This window comes from Propithecus coquereli, unplaced genomic scaffold, assembly GCF_000956105.1.
Source record: "Propithecus coquereli isolate 6110/MARCELLA unplaced genomic scaffold, Pcoq_1.0 Scaffold111, whole genome shotgun sequence".
NCBI classification, from domain to species: Eukaryota; Metazoa; Chordata; class Mammalia; order Primates; family Indriidae; genus Propithecus; species Propithecus coquereli.
In genome coordinates, this window is record NW_012135081.1 from 3,502,420 (window position 1) to 3,514,218 (window position 11,799).

An 11,799-nucleotide genomic window follows, 5' to 3' on the forward strand; every position below is an offset into this window, starting at 1 on the left:
TCCTCTGCAAGGAGACATCAGGAAGGGGAGGCTGAGTTGAGTTGAGCGGTCTGTTTGTATGCAGGCAGAAAGACGGGCAAGATGGCTCCAGTCTAGGATCCTGATCTACATTAAGAAAGAAAGCACAGAGCCCAAAGAGAAAGAAGAAGGAAGCAATGTCAGTGGCAAAGAAAAGCAAGAAGGAGATCATGGCAAATGGGGAAGCAGAGGAGTTTCTTGGAGAGGTGAGTCCAGGGGAAAGCGAGGCGAGGCAGACAGCTGGGAGGTGGGCTGTCTCCCCTTTATCTCGTGGTTTTCTTGGTGGATGAGCTCAGAGCTCCAGTCTTTGCCTGGGAGTCCTTGAATTCACTGGCACTCCCCAGCCTGGTCTTGGCTTCCCCGCGGGGGCTATAGTTCCCACTGCCAGTGACACAGCCCCCAGACAGCATGCCGTAGCCGCCGACAGAGCTGGGCCAGTAGCCATAGGTGCTGGCGCCGCCGAACGCAAAGCCGGCCCCTGCGCCCACAGTGCCAGGCGCGGAGCCGTTGATGACCGCTGTGGAGGAGGGAGGAGGAGTGGTCAGTGTGTGCCCAGGATAGGGGTGGCCCTAAGTCCCCCTCAACCTCCCAGCCCCAACTAGCACAAATGCCTCCCTCCTAAGCAAACACTTCTCTGTGAACTTGGGTTCACTGAAGCAGCTTAAGCACCAGGAAAAACTGCCCCAACCCCACAAGGCCCCCAAATCGGGCGCTTGTCACTCTCCAAACTAACAGGCGTGGCAAGGGCTTCCTCCAAGGGGCAGATGATGCTCAGGCAGCGGGCAAGCCAACAAGTTCTGACATGTAACTTTAGAATACCTTCTGAAGGTTTTTCCTTTTTTTTAAAAGAATTTCCCAATTACGTGAACTAGGAGAGCTTTTGCTGGCTCCTCTCTTAGGAGACCAAGCTGAGCCCTGTGATCAGCACAACACGTGTGTGCACAGGTGTCGACCATCGGGCAGAGGTCCCGCTCTGTGCTCACAGTTTCCTTCATGCAGGAAAGCCGGGTGGGGTGGCAGAAGAAGGGATGGGGCTGAGAATTTCCTCCCAGCGCGAGACCCCCGGGGAAGGGGCCAGTGTGCAATGTCAGAAGTGACAGGACCTGACTCCACTGGGGAAGAAGCAGCTCCAAATGAGGAGGCCTCGGGTCTTGGCAAGGGAGGTGGACATGTGACAATGTGGTCTATCTGGCAGAGCCCGGCTGCTCCATGGGGGCCTGGTGGTAGTTACCTACTCACTTTGTGTTCATTGATGGACTAAAAATAATCCCTCAGAGGTGTGAAATACTCACAAATGCTCACAGAGTTGGTGTATTCTCCAGACATCCTGTACAGAGAGAAAAGCAGAGGACAGTCTTCATCACACAGACTCCCAGAGTCACCCTCACCACCGCCTGAACACAGGCCCAGGAAATCACCGGCCTCGGGGTGTCCCTCCAGCTGGCCAGATGGCATTAGCTGCCCCTGCGTGTCTCTGAGCCCTCCCTCTCCCTCCCTGGTCCACTCTGTCCCCTTCAGAGACGTGGAGCCTGAACCTTGGAGCCCCCAGCACCATTACCACCTCCCAGGCGCCCTCCTGCTGGGTTCCTCTTGAACCCATTTCTTTACTCCTATGGAGCTGCTGCCTGAACGAATACATGGGTGGAAAGATAGGGTCAGGAGTCGCTACTAATGAACTAACTGCATGATGTGGGGACCAGTAACTGCTTCTCTCTAGATCTCAGTTATAAAATGGTGCTGGGTTGGAACAAGGCTTCCAAATGTCAGCGCTTCATGTACCACCTTCCAACTGTTGCTGTGACCATGTACAACTTACACTGTCAAACATACTAAATATACATACAAAATTTACATACTAAATATATATTTAAATATATATTTAGTACGTTTAATTGACTCTGCCTTTGACAACAAAATTGCATTTCTCTTAAACAGAAGTTTTATATCACCAGGGTAAATAGAAAACCAGTATTATTACCTAACCAAATAAGAAAAAAAGTAGCAGAAAAAATAAACATAATGAAAATAAAACAATTTAAAATTTTTTGGCTAGATATTGTTGTCTGCCCAAAGACTCTGAACCTGAGATCGACTGTCTTTTTATCAACAGGAGATGCACACGAATGTCTGAGAGGTGTTAAAGACACGACAGCACCAAGCTGAGACTTTCTTCCAAGGAGGACTGTAAAGGAAATTGCTGTCACTTTATCTGGCTGGATGCTGTTTAAGGCTATGTTTGTGGGTGAGTTCACATCTCCAGCACCCCCCCAGCACCCTGTCCCCCCACTCTGGGAAGCTCTGAGTCGGAGGATCACAAAGGTTCTTCCAGCCCCTCCGCCCCACTCACCTGCACTCCTCACCCTCCAGCAGCTTCCTGTAGGTGACGATCTCGATGTCCAGGGCCAGCTTCACGCTCATGAGCTCCTGGTACTCGCGCAGCATCCGCGCCAGCTCCTCCTTGGCCTGCTGCAGGGCAGCCTCCAGCTCGTCCAGCTTGGCCCGGGCATCCTTGAGGGCACAGTCCCCCCGCTGCTCAGCATCAGCGATGGCTGTCTCCAGGTTGGCGCACTGAGGTCAGGAGGTTGCAGTTGCTCTGTGTTCTAAGGCACCCAGGGCCTCTCTTCACCCCCCTCATGCTCACAGCAGTTGGACCCTCCTCAGTCCTGCCCACTTCCTAAGCAGAGACCCAGCCACAGCCATGGCCGTGGAGTCCTCTCAATCTGCGACTGGCAGGCCTGAGCTCCTGGCTTTACAAAAAGACTCTGCAATTGTTCCAGACTTCCAACGGCAGCTAAATGTGTGGGACTTAGCAGGGGCTTAGGTGGAGACCCAGAGAAGGAGGAGGGTTGGTGTTGTGCTAAGCTGTTCACCCCTCCCTTGGGAGTGCATCAGGAATGCCCCCTTCACCTGCTTTTTCACACTCTCGATCTCTGAGCGCAGCCTTTGGATGAGACGGGTCAGCTCTGAGATCTCGTTCTTGGTGTATTTCAGGTCATCCCCGTGCCGGCCAGCTGCCAGCTGCAGCTCCTGGAACTAGGGGGAGAAGAGCCAACACGGGACATTGACCCAGGGCCCAGCTGAGCTCAGCCCTGCACAGAGACTGCGCCTTTGCTCCGGGAGCCTGGCAGAGGTGGTAGAGGTCCCCCCGCTTCACCAGGCCTATCAACAGCCTCCCATTCAAACATTCTCTCATTGGATTTGTCTGCCTTAAGCACAGCTGATCTCACTGATGGTTAGATTTGGCCATAAGGATTGTTGAACGTCCCATACTCTCCACACTGCAACTTGGTAACACACAACTCCAATTATGATGCCCTCTGCTTATAGCCCTTCAAAGTCAAGGTCAAATTCAAACTTCTAGCATGGCATCCAGGTGCTCATCTGTCACTGCCCCTGCCCAACACCTGTCTGGCTCCCCAGCTGTGTCAAATAGTCCCACAGTTCCCCCAAATGACCCGCATGCTCTAGTGTCTCTGAGTCTCTGAATGAGCTTCTCCTCCACCTGAGAAACCCTTCCCCACTCCCTTTTTCCCTCGCTAACTCCAACTGAGCCAGGGCAGATTCACTTCCTCCAGGAGGCCTTCTCTGATCCCCTTCTTGGGTGCAATTTTGTTCCTATTGCCCTGGCACACCAGTCCATTGGTCTTCCAACATTACACTGTGATCATCTATTTCCATGTCCTCCCCATCAGACTCAGAAGGAATCAATGGCAGGACCTTTTCTTTTATTTTTGATTTCCCAGTACCCTAGCACAGTGCCTGGTTGGTGCCCAAAAAAGGTCTGATGAATGAATGAATAAATGGGTGAATGAATGAATGAGGGAGCCAATGAGCTCCATCTGTGTTTTCTGTGACTCCCTCCCCTCGACAGCTTAGCTGGGCCCCAGGCTACAGGCATCTTGCTAGATTGGGACAGAGGACGGGACAGCATGGAGGGACATTCTGTATGTGTGATGTGTGGTGGGTAGATTCAGCTATACCCCAACACCATTAGCCGCGGATTTTGGGTCATCTACTTATTTAGGATTATTCCTGCCTTTGATGCCATTCATTAAATAGCCAACAGAGATTACTCCAGTTCTACCCAGAATTTGGCTTAAGGGGAACACAAAGTAGTCATAACCTTCAGCACTCTGGGGCTGTGTGTTGCTTGGTCTCTGTCCCTAGGTGCTCGGCCCCAGCATGGCTCCAGATTCAGGATGGCTCCTAACTGTGCCAAGTCCTCCAGAAGGCAGGGGATCTTCTCTCTTTGCTCCCTGAGCTTTATCTTTAGTGCTAACCCTGGGACAGGTGGCCTTGTACCACTTCTCTGCAAGGCTATGTGGGCAGGTTGGCCCCCCGCACTGGCTCTGACACCAAACAGCCTCTCTCTGAGATGAACAGGTGAGCATCCGCCTGCCGTTGCACTCTCAGCCCACTCGAGCCCTGGGAATAAATGCTTCTCACCAGGGTCTCTTCTGATTTTCTGTCCAGACATGGTGGGATTTGCAGTCAATCACTAGATTCCCATCAGCTGCACCACTTGCCAGTGAAATGCCCTTAGCAAGTTACCTGAACTCCCTTAGCCCTGCCTTCCGCATCTTTAGAAGGGGAAAAATTAAAATAATCCTTCATCATATACTGTTGTTAGGAGTCCAGGAATACAATTCTGCTCAGTAAGAGTTTACCCCTAACAAGAGTAGGGGAGGTACGGATAACCCCAAACAGCAAACGGTCCAAAAATCATGTCTGTGCAGACCTGCCTAATTCTTCTGGAAAGGGTTAGTTGGGTGACAGCCTGTGACAGCCCAGAGTGGTCCCTGATGGCCATTTCCCACCCTACCTTGCAACCGTAGTATGCAGGGCTTTGGGTATGGGGGATTGAATCTGAACCTTTATCAAGAAGCCCTGGCCTGAGTTGTCTCCTAGGCCCTGAGAGCCTCCCTCCACCCCTCTGCAGGCCAAATCCCTCAGTCCCAGGCCAACCAGGAGGTGGGAGGGACAAGATAAGGTCTCCCAAGATGTGGATTCCCTTGCGAAAGAGCCTGATGAATAGCAAGGAACCATTAGGAAGTTGCCATCCTGATGTGAGAAATCACCTTATCTGAAGAATCACTTCCCACCCACCACCCACCAGAGGAGTTAAGATCTAAGGACTCTGCCTTCCCCTTTATCCCTGAGTTGGACTTGAATGAAAAGGTAGGAGTTACCTGACTCCAGATCACACCGAAGAGAACCCTCATTTATCAAAATTAATTCGAGAGATGCTGGCTACTCACCCAGACTCAGGTCAAACTCTCTGCCTCCAGGAGGTTGTTTCTGACCAGCCCCGCCTGGTCCTGGTTCCCTAATCTGGCCTCTGCTTGCAGCACATGCGTTTGCACTCAGTTGTGTGCATCATCCGATGGCTGCCATTCGTGGACTCCAAGGACAGAGCTGTGCCTTCTCCTCTGATACGGTTTGGTTGTTTGGCCCCTCCAAATCTCATATTGAGATTTGATCCCCGGTGTTGGAGGTGGGGTCTGTGGGAGGCGTTTGGGTCATGGGGGCAGATCCTTCATGAATGGCTTGGTGCCCTGATAATGAGTGTGTTCTCACTGTTCTCACAGGGGAAAGCGTTGTTCAAAGAGCACGGGAACCCCCCTCCTCTCTCCTGCTCCTTTTCTCACCATGTGACACATCTGCTCCCCCTTTGCCTTGTGCTCTGATTGGAAGCAGATGCTGGCATCAGGCTCCTTGTACAGTCTGCAGAGCCATGAGCCAAATAAATTATCCAGCCTCTGGCATTCCTTTGCAGCAATGTAAACCAGACCAACACATTCTGCTTTCAGGCTTCCCCAGTGCGCGGGACAGTGGTGTGCTCATCACAGGGGTCGTTAGGCAGAAAAAACAGAGATGGACCAGAGGGCCCTGCACACGTGACTGGGGCAGTGCCAGCTCACCTTGGTCTGGTACAGTGCCTCGGCCTCAGCCTTGCTCTTCAGGGCGATGTCCTCGTACTGGGCGCGGACCTCGGCAATAATGCTGTCCAGGTCCAGGTTGCGGTTGTTGTCCATGGACAGGATGACAGATGTGTCACTGATGTGGGACTGGATCTGAGCGATCTCCTGCAGGGGAAACAAGGAGGAAGGTGCCAAGGTGATGATCCTGCCCCAGCAGAATGGTCCCAGACCATCCCAAACAGATGTAAGCTGCATTCCCTGATGCTTGTGAGAATGGAGCTCACTAATCACATCTAAAAGCTGCTGAATGGGTTTGAAGCAGCCAAAGAAGAAAACAGCCCATATGTCGGTGACCCGAGACAGGAGTGGAGAAGATAGAGGGAAGTAGCCTGGCACCACACAAGGGACACTAAGGACACAAGAGCCCACGGATGCTTGACCAATAGGCAGAGGCTTAAAGCCAGATGTGCACAGAGTAGGAATGGGAGTGAGGACCTCCCCACCTTCACCCTGGGAATTCCTGTCCACGACCCCAGGAAACATCCCCAGCAGCAGAGAGAAGCCAGGCAGGAATGAGAATATGCCTGGCCGAAGTTCAATGGGAACCCCTTCAGGACCCATGGCTTCCTGAAGGATGTGACATCAGGACATTCGTAGGGCCAGCAGGGACAGATGGGGCACCAGGATAGATTGTCACTCCCACCTTTGATCTACAAAGATCCCAGCATCCAAATGCTAGAGATCCCTTGGGCTCTAACAGTTACTGATAAGTAAGTAACTGCTAATCACACATCTGTCCTCCCAGAGCACAGAGCTGGAAGTGGAGCGGGGGGAGCCTTACCCCCTCGTACAGGCACTTGAAGAACTTGATCTCTCCGTCCAGGGCATCCACCTTGGCCTGCAGCTCCACCTTACTCATGTAAGCTGCATCCACATCCTGGGGAGAATCCAGAGACCCCTGCTGTCACCTTTCTTCAAGCCCAGGCAGGCCTCTCCTATGAACTGACACCCTGGCACCTAGCCCTGTGGCGAGCTGCCCCAGGGAATGCACTCAAGACCCAGGGGGCAGGAACCTGACTTCCAGCTGGACTCACCGTCCACACTCACTGGTGGGCAAGTTCCTCGTGCCTCTGTAACCCCTTCTGCCTCTATTTCTCAAAGTGTGGGAGCCCTGTCCCCCACCCAGCCAGTCAGAGTGAGCCAAGGGCAGCCACAGGGATTTGCCAGAGATGAGCAGAGCTGGAAGGTAAACCTGCAGCCTCCCAAAGCATGTCCTGTTCCCAGCCAAGTGGGCATGAGCCAGAGACTGACTCTCCACATCTGGGCTTCTGTCTGCTGCATGTCCCTACAAAAAGTAGGGAGCCAACCAAGTGCCATGTGCTAGACCAATATCCGGGTGCCCCACAATGTCCAAAGCAGCAAGCCCTGCACCTCCTCCTCCTGCACTTTAGCTCCAGGCCTTTCTGGGGGACACAGACCTCAGTCCCTCCCCTCTGCTCTCACCCCAACACCCACCGCTGGGGGGCTGAGGCCCATGCATTCTCCCCACCTTCTTAAGCACCACGAATTCATTCTCTGCAGTCGTGCGCTTGTTTATTTCCTCTTCATATCTGCAAAACAAGCACCACCATGAGCAGGGTGTGCGTCTGTGTGTGTTGTCTGTGTGTGATTCTGTGTGTGTGTGTTCTCGTTGTGAAATGAGAAAAGAGATGCCCATATTATGTGTCCTTTAACAAGTGTTATTCTACATCTTTGCAAGTCTGTCTCAACTCACTAGGACTATGTGGCCAGAGTGGTGGGCAGGGTTTTTGTAACCCCCTCCCAAGCCTGGTGGCTGAATAGTTTGAGGTCTGATTTCCTCTGATGCCTGGGGGGTGAGTAGGTTTTTCCTCCTCCCACTCAGCATCCAAATCACAGGAGCATGCCAGAGGCCCTTTTCAGCCACAACCCTGTGTCACCCCTGCTGCCTGACAGCCCTAACCACAACTCCCCTCCATCCTGAGGCAGGAGTTCCAAGGAAGCTATAACTTTCCCCAGGGCAGGAAGAAGGAGCATGGCCCAAGTGTCCAGGACCTGAGGGAAGTGAGAGAGAAAGCCCACCAGGAACTCCAGCTCCTGCCCTGCTGGGGGACACCAGGTGGGCTCAGGTACCAAGAGGCTGTGGCACACTCACACAGGCTCTCTGGAGTGGGGAGCAAGAAGGAGTGTGCCAAGGAGAGGGACACCTGCCAGGACAGCCCTGACACTCCCCAAGAGGCTGGCTGTCCACTGTCCAGCCCACCTGGCTAGCCATAAAATGCTCCCATCTTGCCTGGGCAGGTGAGCTCAGTCCCCCCAAGGCCAGAGGCAAACGTCTGTGCTGGGAAAGCCCAGCCCCAGGAGGCGGGCGGCTGGTGCAGTGTCCCTGCTCACCTCTTCTTGTAGTCCTCCACCACGTCCCGCACGCTCCTCAGCTCCGAGTCCAGCCTCACCCTGTCCGCAGACAGCGTCTCCAGCTGCTTGCGCAGGTTGCTGATGTAGCCCTCGAGGATGGGCTCCAGGTTGTTCTTGCAGTTGTTTAGGTCCAGCTGCTGCAGCAGCTCCCACTTGGTCTCCAGTACCTGGTTCTGCTGCTCCAGGAACCGCACCTGGAACCCATGCCACAGACAGTGAGTGAGGACAGGGGACATGAGGCTTCCTTTCCTGCACAGGAACTGTGCTTTCTTATGCTACGTCAGCTTAAAAGGTGAGCTTCAGCCTTAAAAAGTGCCACTTACTCCTCTCTGCCCCCAAGAGCCCTTGGTCTGACCAAGGTTCTCACTCTGGGGCAGTGCCTGAGATCAGGAGGACCCCAACATCTTCTCCCTCTCCATTTTTCAGAGATCTCCTGTCTCCCCTGCCCTTATCCCAACCTGCCTGGACAGATGTCTGTGTTCAGCCTGGGCTGCCTCTCCAAGGTGCATCCTTAGACACTGAAGCTGCCTGTGCTGGCCTTCACACCCCAGGCCCTCTACTCAGGGCCGGGTGGCCCGCCTGTGCCCTGCTTACTCTGCCTCCTAGTGCGCAGCTCTCCCAGCCCAGCCAGAGGCAGGCACTCCGCTGATCTGGGGTCTCCAGCCCTCCTATGTTCCTTTCGTGTCCGAATCTCTGTTATCGCAATCAGAACATTTCCCCAGGAACAGAACAAGCATTCTCGAATTGCAATCTACAAATATTATACTGTTCCCTTGCTTAAAACCCTCTTGTGGTTCCACGTCACCTACATACAGGGCAGGTCCACAGTCCCACTGTGCTCTTCACAACGTGCCCAGCCCACCTGCCCCTCCTCCACTCACCAGTGCTGCGCAAACCTGAGGTCTCCCGTGCCCCAGACAGGTCCCCGCCTGCGGCACGTGCTCTCTCGCCCTGGATCGCCTTTTCCCACCTCCCTCTGGAAAACTCCTACTCGTGTGTCACCACCTGCCTCGCTGTCACCCCTGGGGAGATTTCCCTGCTCCCCTAAGCTCAGAAAGTCTAGACTTCCCAAACCCCTCCCGCACTTTGTTCCCCAGTGGTTCCCAAACCTGAGCATCACCTGGAGGGCTTGTTAAACCCAAACTGCTGGGCCCCACCCCAGTCTCTGGTTCAGTCGCTCCGGGGTGGAGCCTGGGAATATGCTTTCCTACAAGTGTCCAAGTGATGCTGCTGCCACTGGCTCAGGGACCACTTTTGCAAACCACTGCTTTAGGGCACTGTGACTACGACCTGCCCCGCCTTACAGGTTGGGTGTATCGCACATTGAATCTGAGCTGGCAGGGTCCGTGAGAGGAGGAGCTGGGTCCCACAGCTTTCTGGACACCCCAGGCTCTCACGGGCCTCTCCCTTGCCTGGCTTCACAGGCATCACGCTCCTACTTCTCAACCCGGAGGCCACTTTCTCTGTCTCCTGGACACTTTCCCAGAGTACGCTTTCTAGTTCTCGCTTCTCTCAGCCCCATCCCCAGGTCTGATGTCTCAGGCTTTGTACGGTTCCTCCCTGCTCTGTCCTAGCCTGTGTCTGCATCCTGAGAATGTGTCCTGCCTTCCTCTGCTCCAGACAGGGCCCTGTGCTCGGCTTTCTCTAGAAAGTCCCACCTTGTCGATGAAGGAGGCAAACTTGTTGTTCAGAGCCTTGATCTGCTCCCGCTCCTGGGCACGCACTTTCTGGATCTCGGGGTCCAGCTCCACGTTGAGGGGGGCCAGGAGGTTCTTGTTGATGGTGACCTGGTGGATGCCTCCTGGAGGACACACGGATGGACACACGGGCCCCAGGGCCGCACTGCCAAACATGCTGCCAGCAAAGCCACTGGCCCGGACCCGACCAAACCCATAGCCCCCTGCACGCCCACTGCCACTGGCCACGTTGAAGGAGATATTCCGGGCGCCCCCCAGGCTGAAGAGGCTCCGACTGCTGAAGCCCCCGCTGAGCCCTTTGCCCCCTGCCCGGTAGGAGGTCGAGCTGCCCCCCGAGAGCACTGCCGAGCAGCCACTGAAGCCCCCCTTGGTGGCAGCTCCCGACTTGCAGTTGAATTGGCGGCTCATGTTGGGGAGGCCAGAGAACTGGGATAAGATGCTAACCCTTAGCTGAGATGCAGGTCACCAGCCTGAGAGTGTGGGCTCCCCCTTTATAGGGCTCAGCAGGAGCCACTGCCCTGATTTGTGGATTCAGTTTGCCTGGAAGCAAGAAATCATTTTCTCCCAGCAAAATCAGACACCAGGTAAATAACTTGAAAACTCCCGAGTGCTGGGCTTGAAAGTCTTGCTCATGTAATTTGAGTCTTATCTAATTAACATAGGGTAATTAGCCTAGCCGAATTATCCCTAGAAAGATCTTGGCTGGGAGGTTTGTCACAGCCTCAATTGCCCTTACCCAGGGAGTGGTGTGAGCTGGGATGGCAGGGGTGCCGAGGGGAGACCTCTAATTGACAGTGTCATCTGTGAGAAAGCTCACAATCGTGCTGGCATCAGATGAGCTGCTTCAGGGACCCTGGCTGAGTTGCTTTCATGTGGTTAGGGAGAGACTCCACATCCTGGCTTCCCAGGGCTCCTGGAGACACTTCCCATGTCTGGCCAGAGCCATGGGACAGGAGCCACTGGAAACCCAGGGCCAGCCTCTGGCTGCCAGCCTCTGCTGTGCCCAAGGCAAGTCCCCTGCTCTTCTGTGCCAGCCAGGCTGCCCTGCTCACCTCCACTCGTACACACCGACTTCTTTGTTCCTATACCATCCCCCTACCCCCACTCTTGACCCTGAAATAGTGGTCATTGCCACTGTTTGCAAGGGCTGACACTGGGGCAGCACCTCACAGTGTTGAAAGAGCTCCTCACAGAAGCTACCCTGCCTGGAGAGGAGTGGTCATGATCCACATTGCACTAATGGGGAAACCGAGACTCAGAGAGTTGAGAATGCCATTCCTTTAGCGAACATTTAATGAGTCCTTTCTTTGGGTGAATCCCCGAGAATGAAAATACCCCAAAAAACACGTGCCCTAGCTTTGAGGACTCCTGGGCTGGTCTTCTGACTCCAAATTCAGAGCTATGCAGGCCTTATTCATTTGTCCAGCCAGCCGGCCAGCTATCTACTCATTCATTCATTCACCCATTGATTTAACAAACTTCTGTTGAGAGCTAACTCTGTTCCAGGTACTGTGCTAGGCTCTTGGGTCCTAAACTAAGAAGAACAAACCTAGCTCACAATTTTTGAGGGGCAGGGGAAGATACTTGAATTTCATAGACCCTCGACATTGCCAAAGAATGTGACTCAAGAGTTTCACAGGCCGGGCGCGGTGGCTCACACCTGTAATCCTAGCTCTCTGGGAGGCCGAGGCGGGAGGATTGTTTGAGCTCAGGAGTTCGAGACCAGCCTG

At 54.0% G+C, this 11,799-nt stretch overlaps 1 protein-coding gene across 1 annotated transcript; it reads right to left on the bottom strand.

Annotated features, from left to right (window-relative positions):
- Positions 1-281: 281 nt before the first annotated feature.
- Positions 282-10,504, bottom strand: KRT73 (keratin 73, type II). Its single transcript, XM_012650724.1, has 9 exons — positions 10,031-10,504; positions 8,352-8,566; positions 7,489-7,549; positions 6,781-6,876; positions 5,940-6,104; positions 2,926-3,051; positions 2,366-2,586; positions 1,311-1,345; positions 282-535 (listed from the first exon to the last, which is right to left on the bottom strand). Exons 1-9 carry the CDS (start codon positions 10,475-10,477, stop codon positions 282-284), a joined length of 1,620 nt encoding a protein of 539 aa, XP_012506178.1. The 5' UTR covers positions 10,478-10,504.
- Positions 10,505-11,799: the final 1,295 nt, after the last annotated feature.

What these genes read in the sequence shown, in the direction of transcription:
- KRT73 (XM_012650724.1), bottom strand. Translation starts at nt 10,477, where the DNA reads ATGAGCCGCCAATTCAACTGCAAGTCGGGAGCTGCCACCAAGGGGGGC. An exon ending in TCGAGAGTGTGAAAAAGCAG is followed by an intron (nt 2,587 to 2,925) that starts GTGAAGGGGGCA and finishes TCCTGACCTCAG; the next exon opens with TGCGCCAACCTGGAGACAGC. An exon ending in CACCAACTCTGTGAGCATTT is followed by an intron (nt 536 to 1,310) that starts GTGAGTATTTCA and finishes CCTCCTCCACAG; the next exon opens with CGGTCATCAACGGCTCCGCG.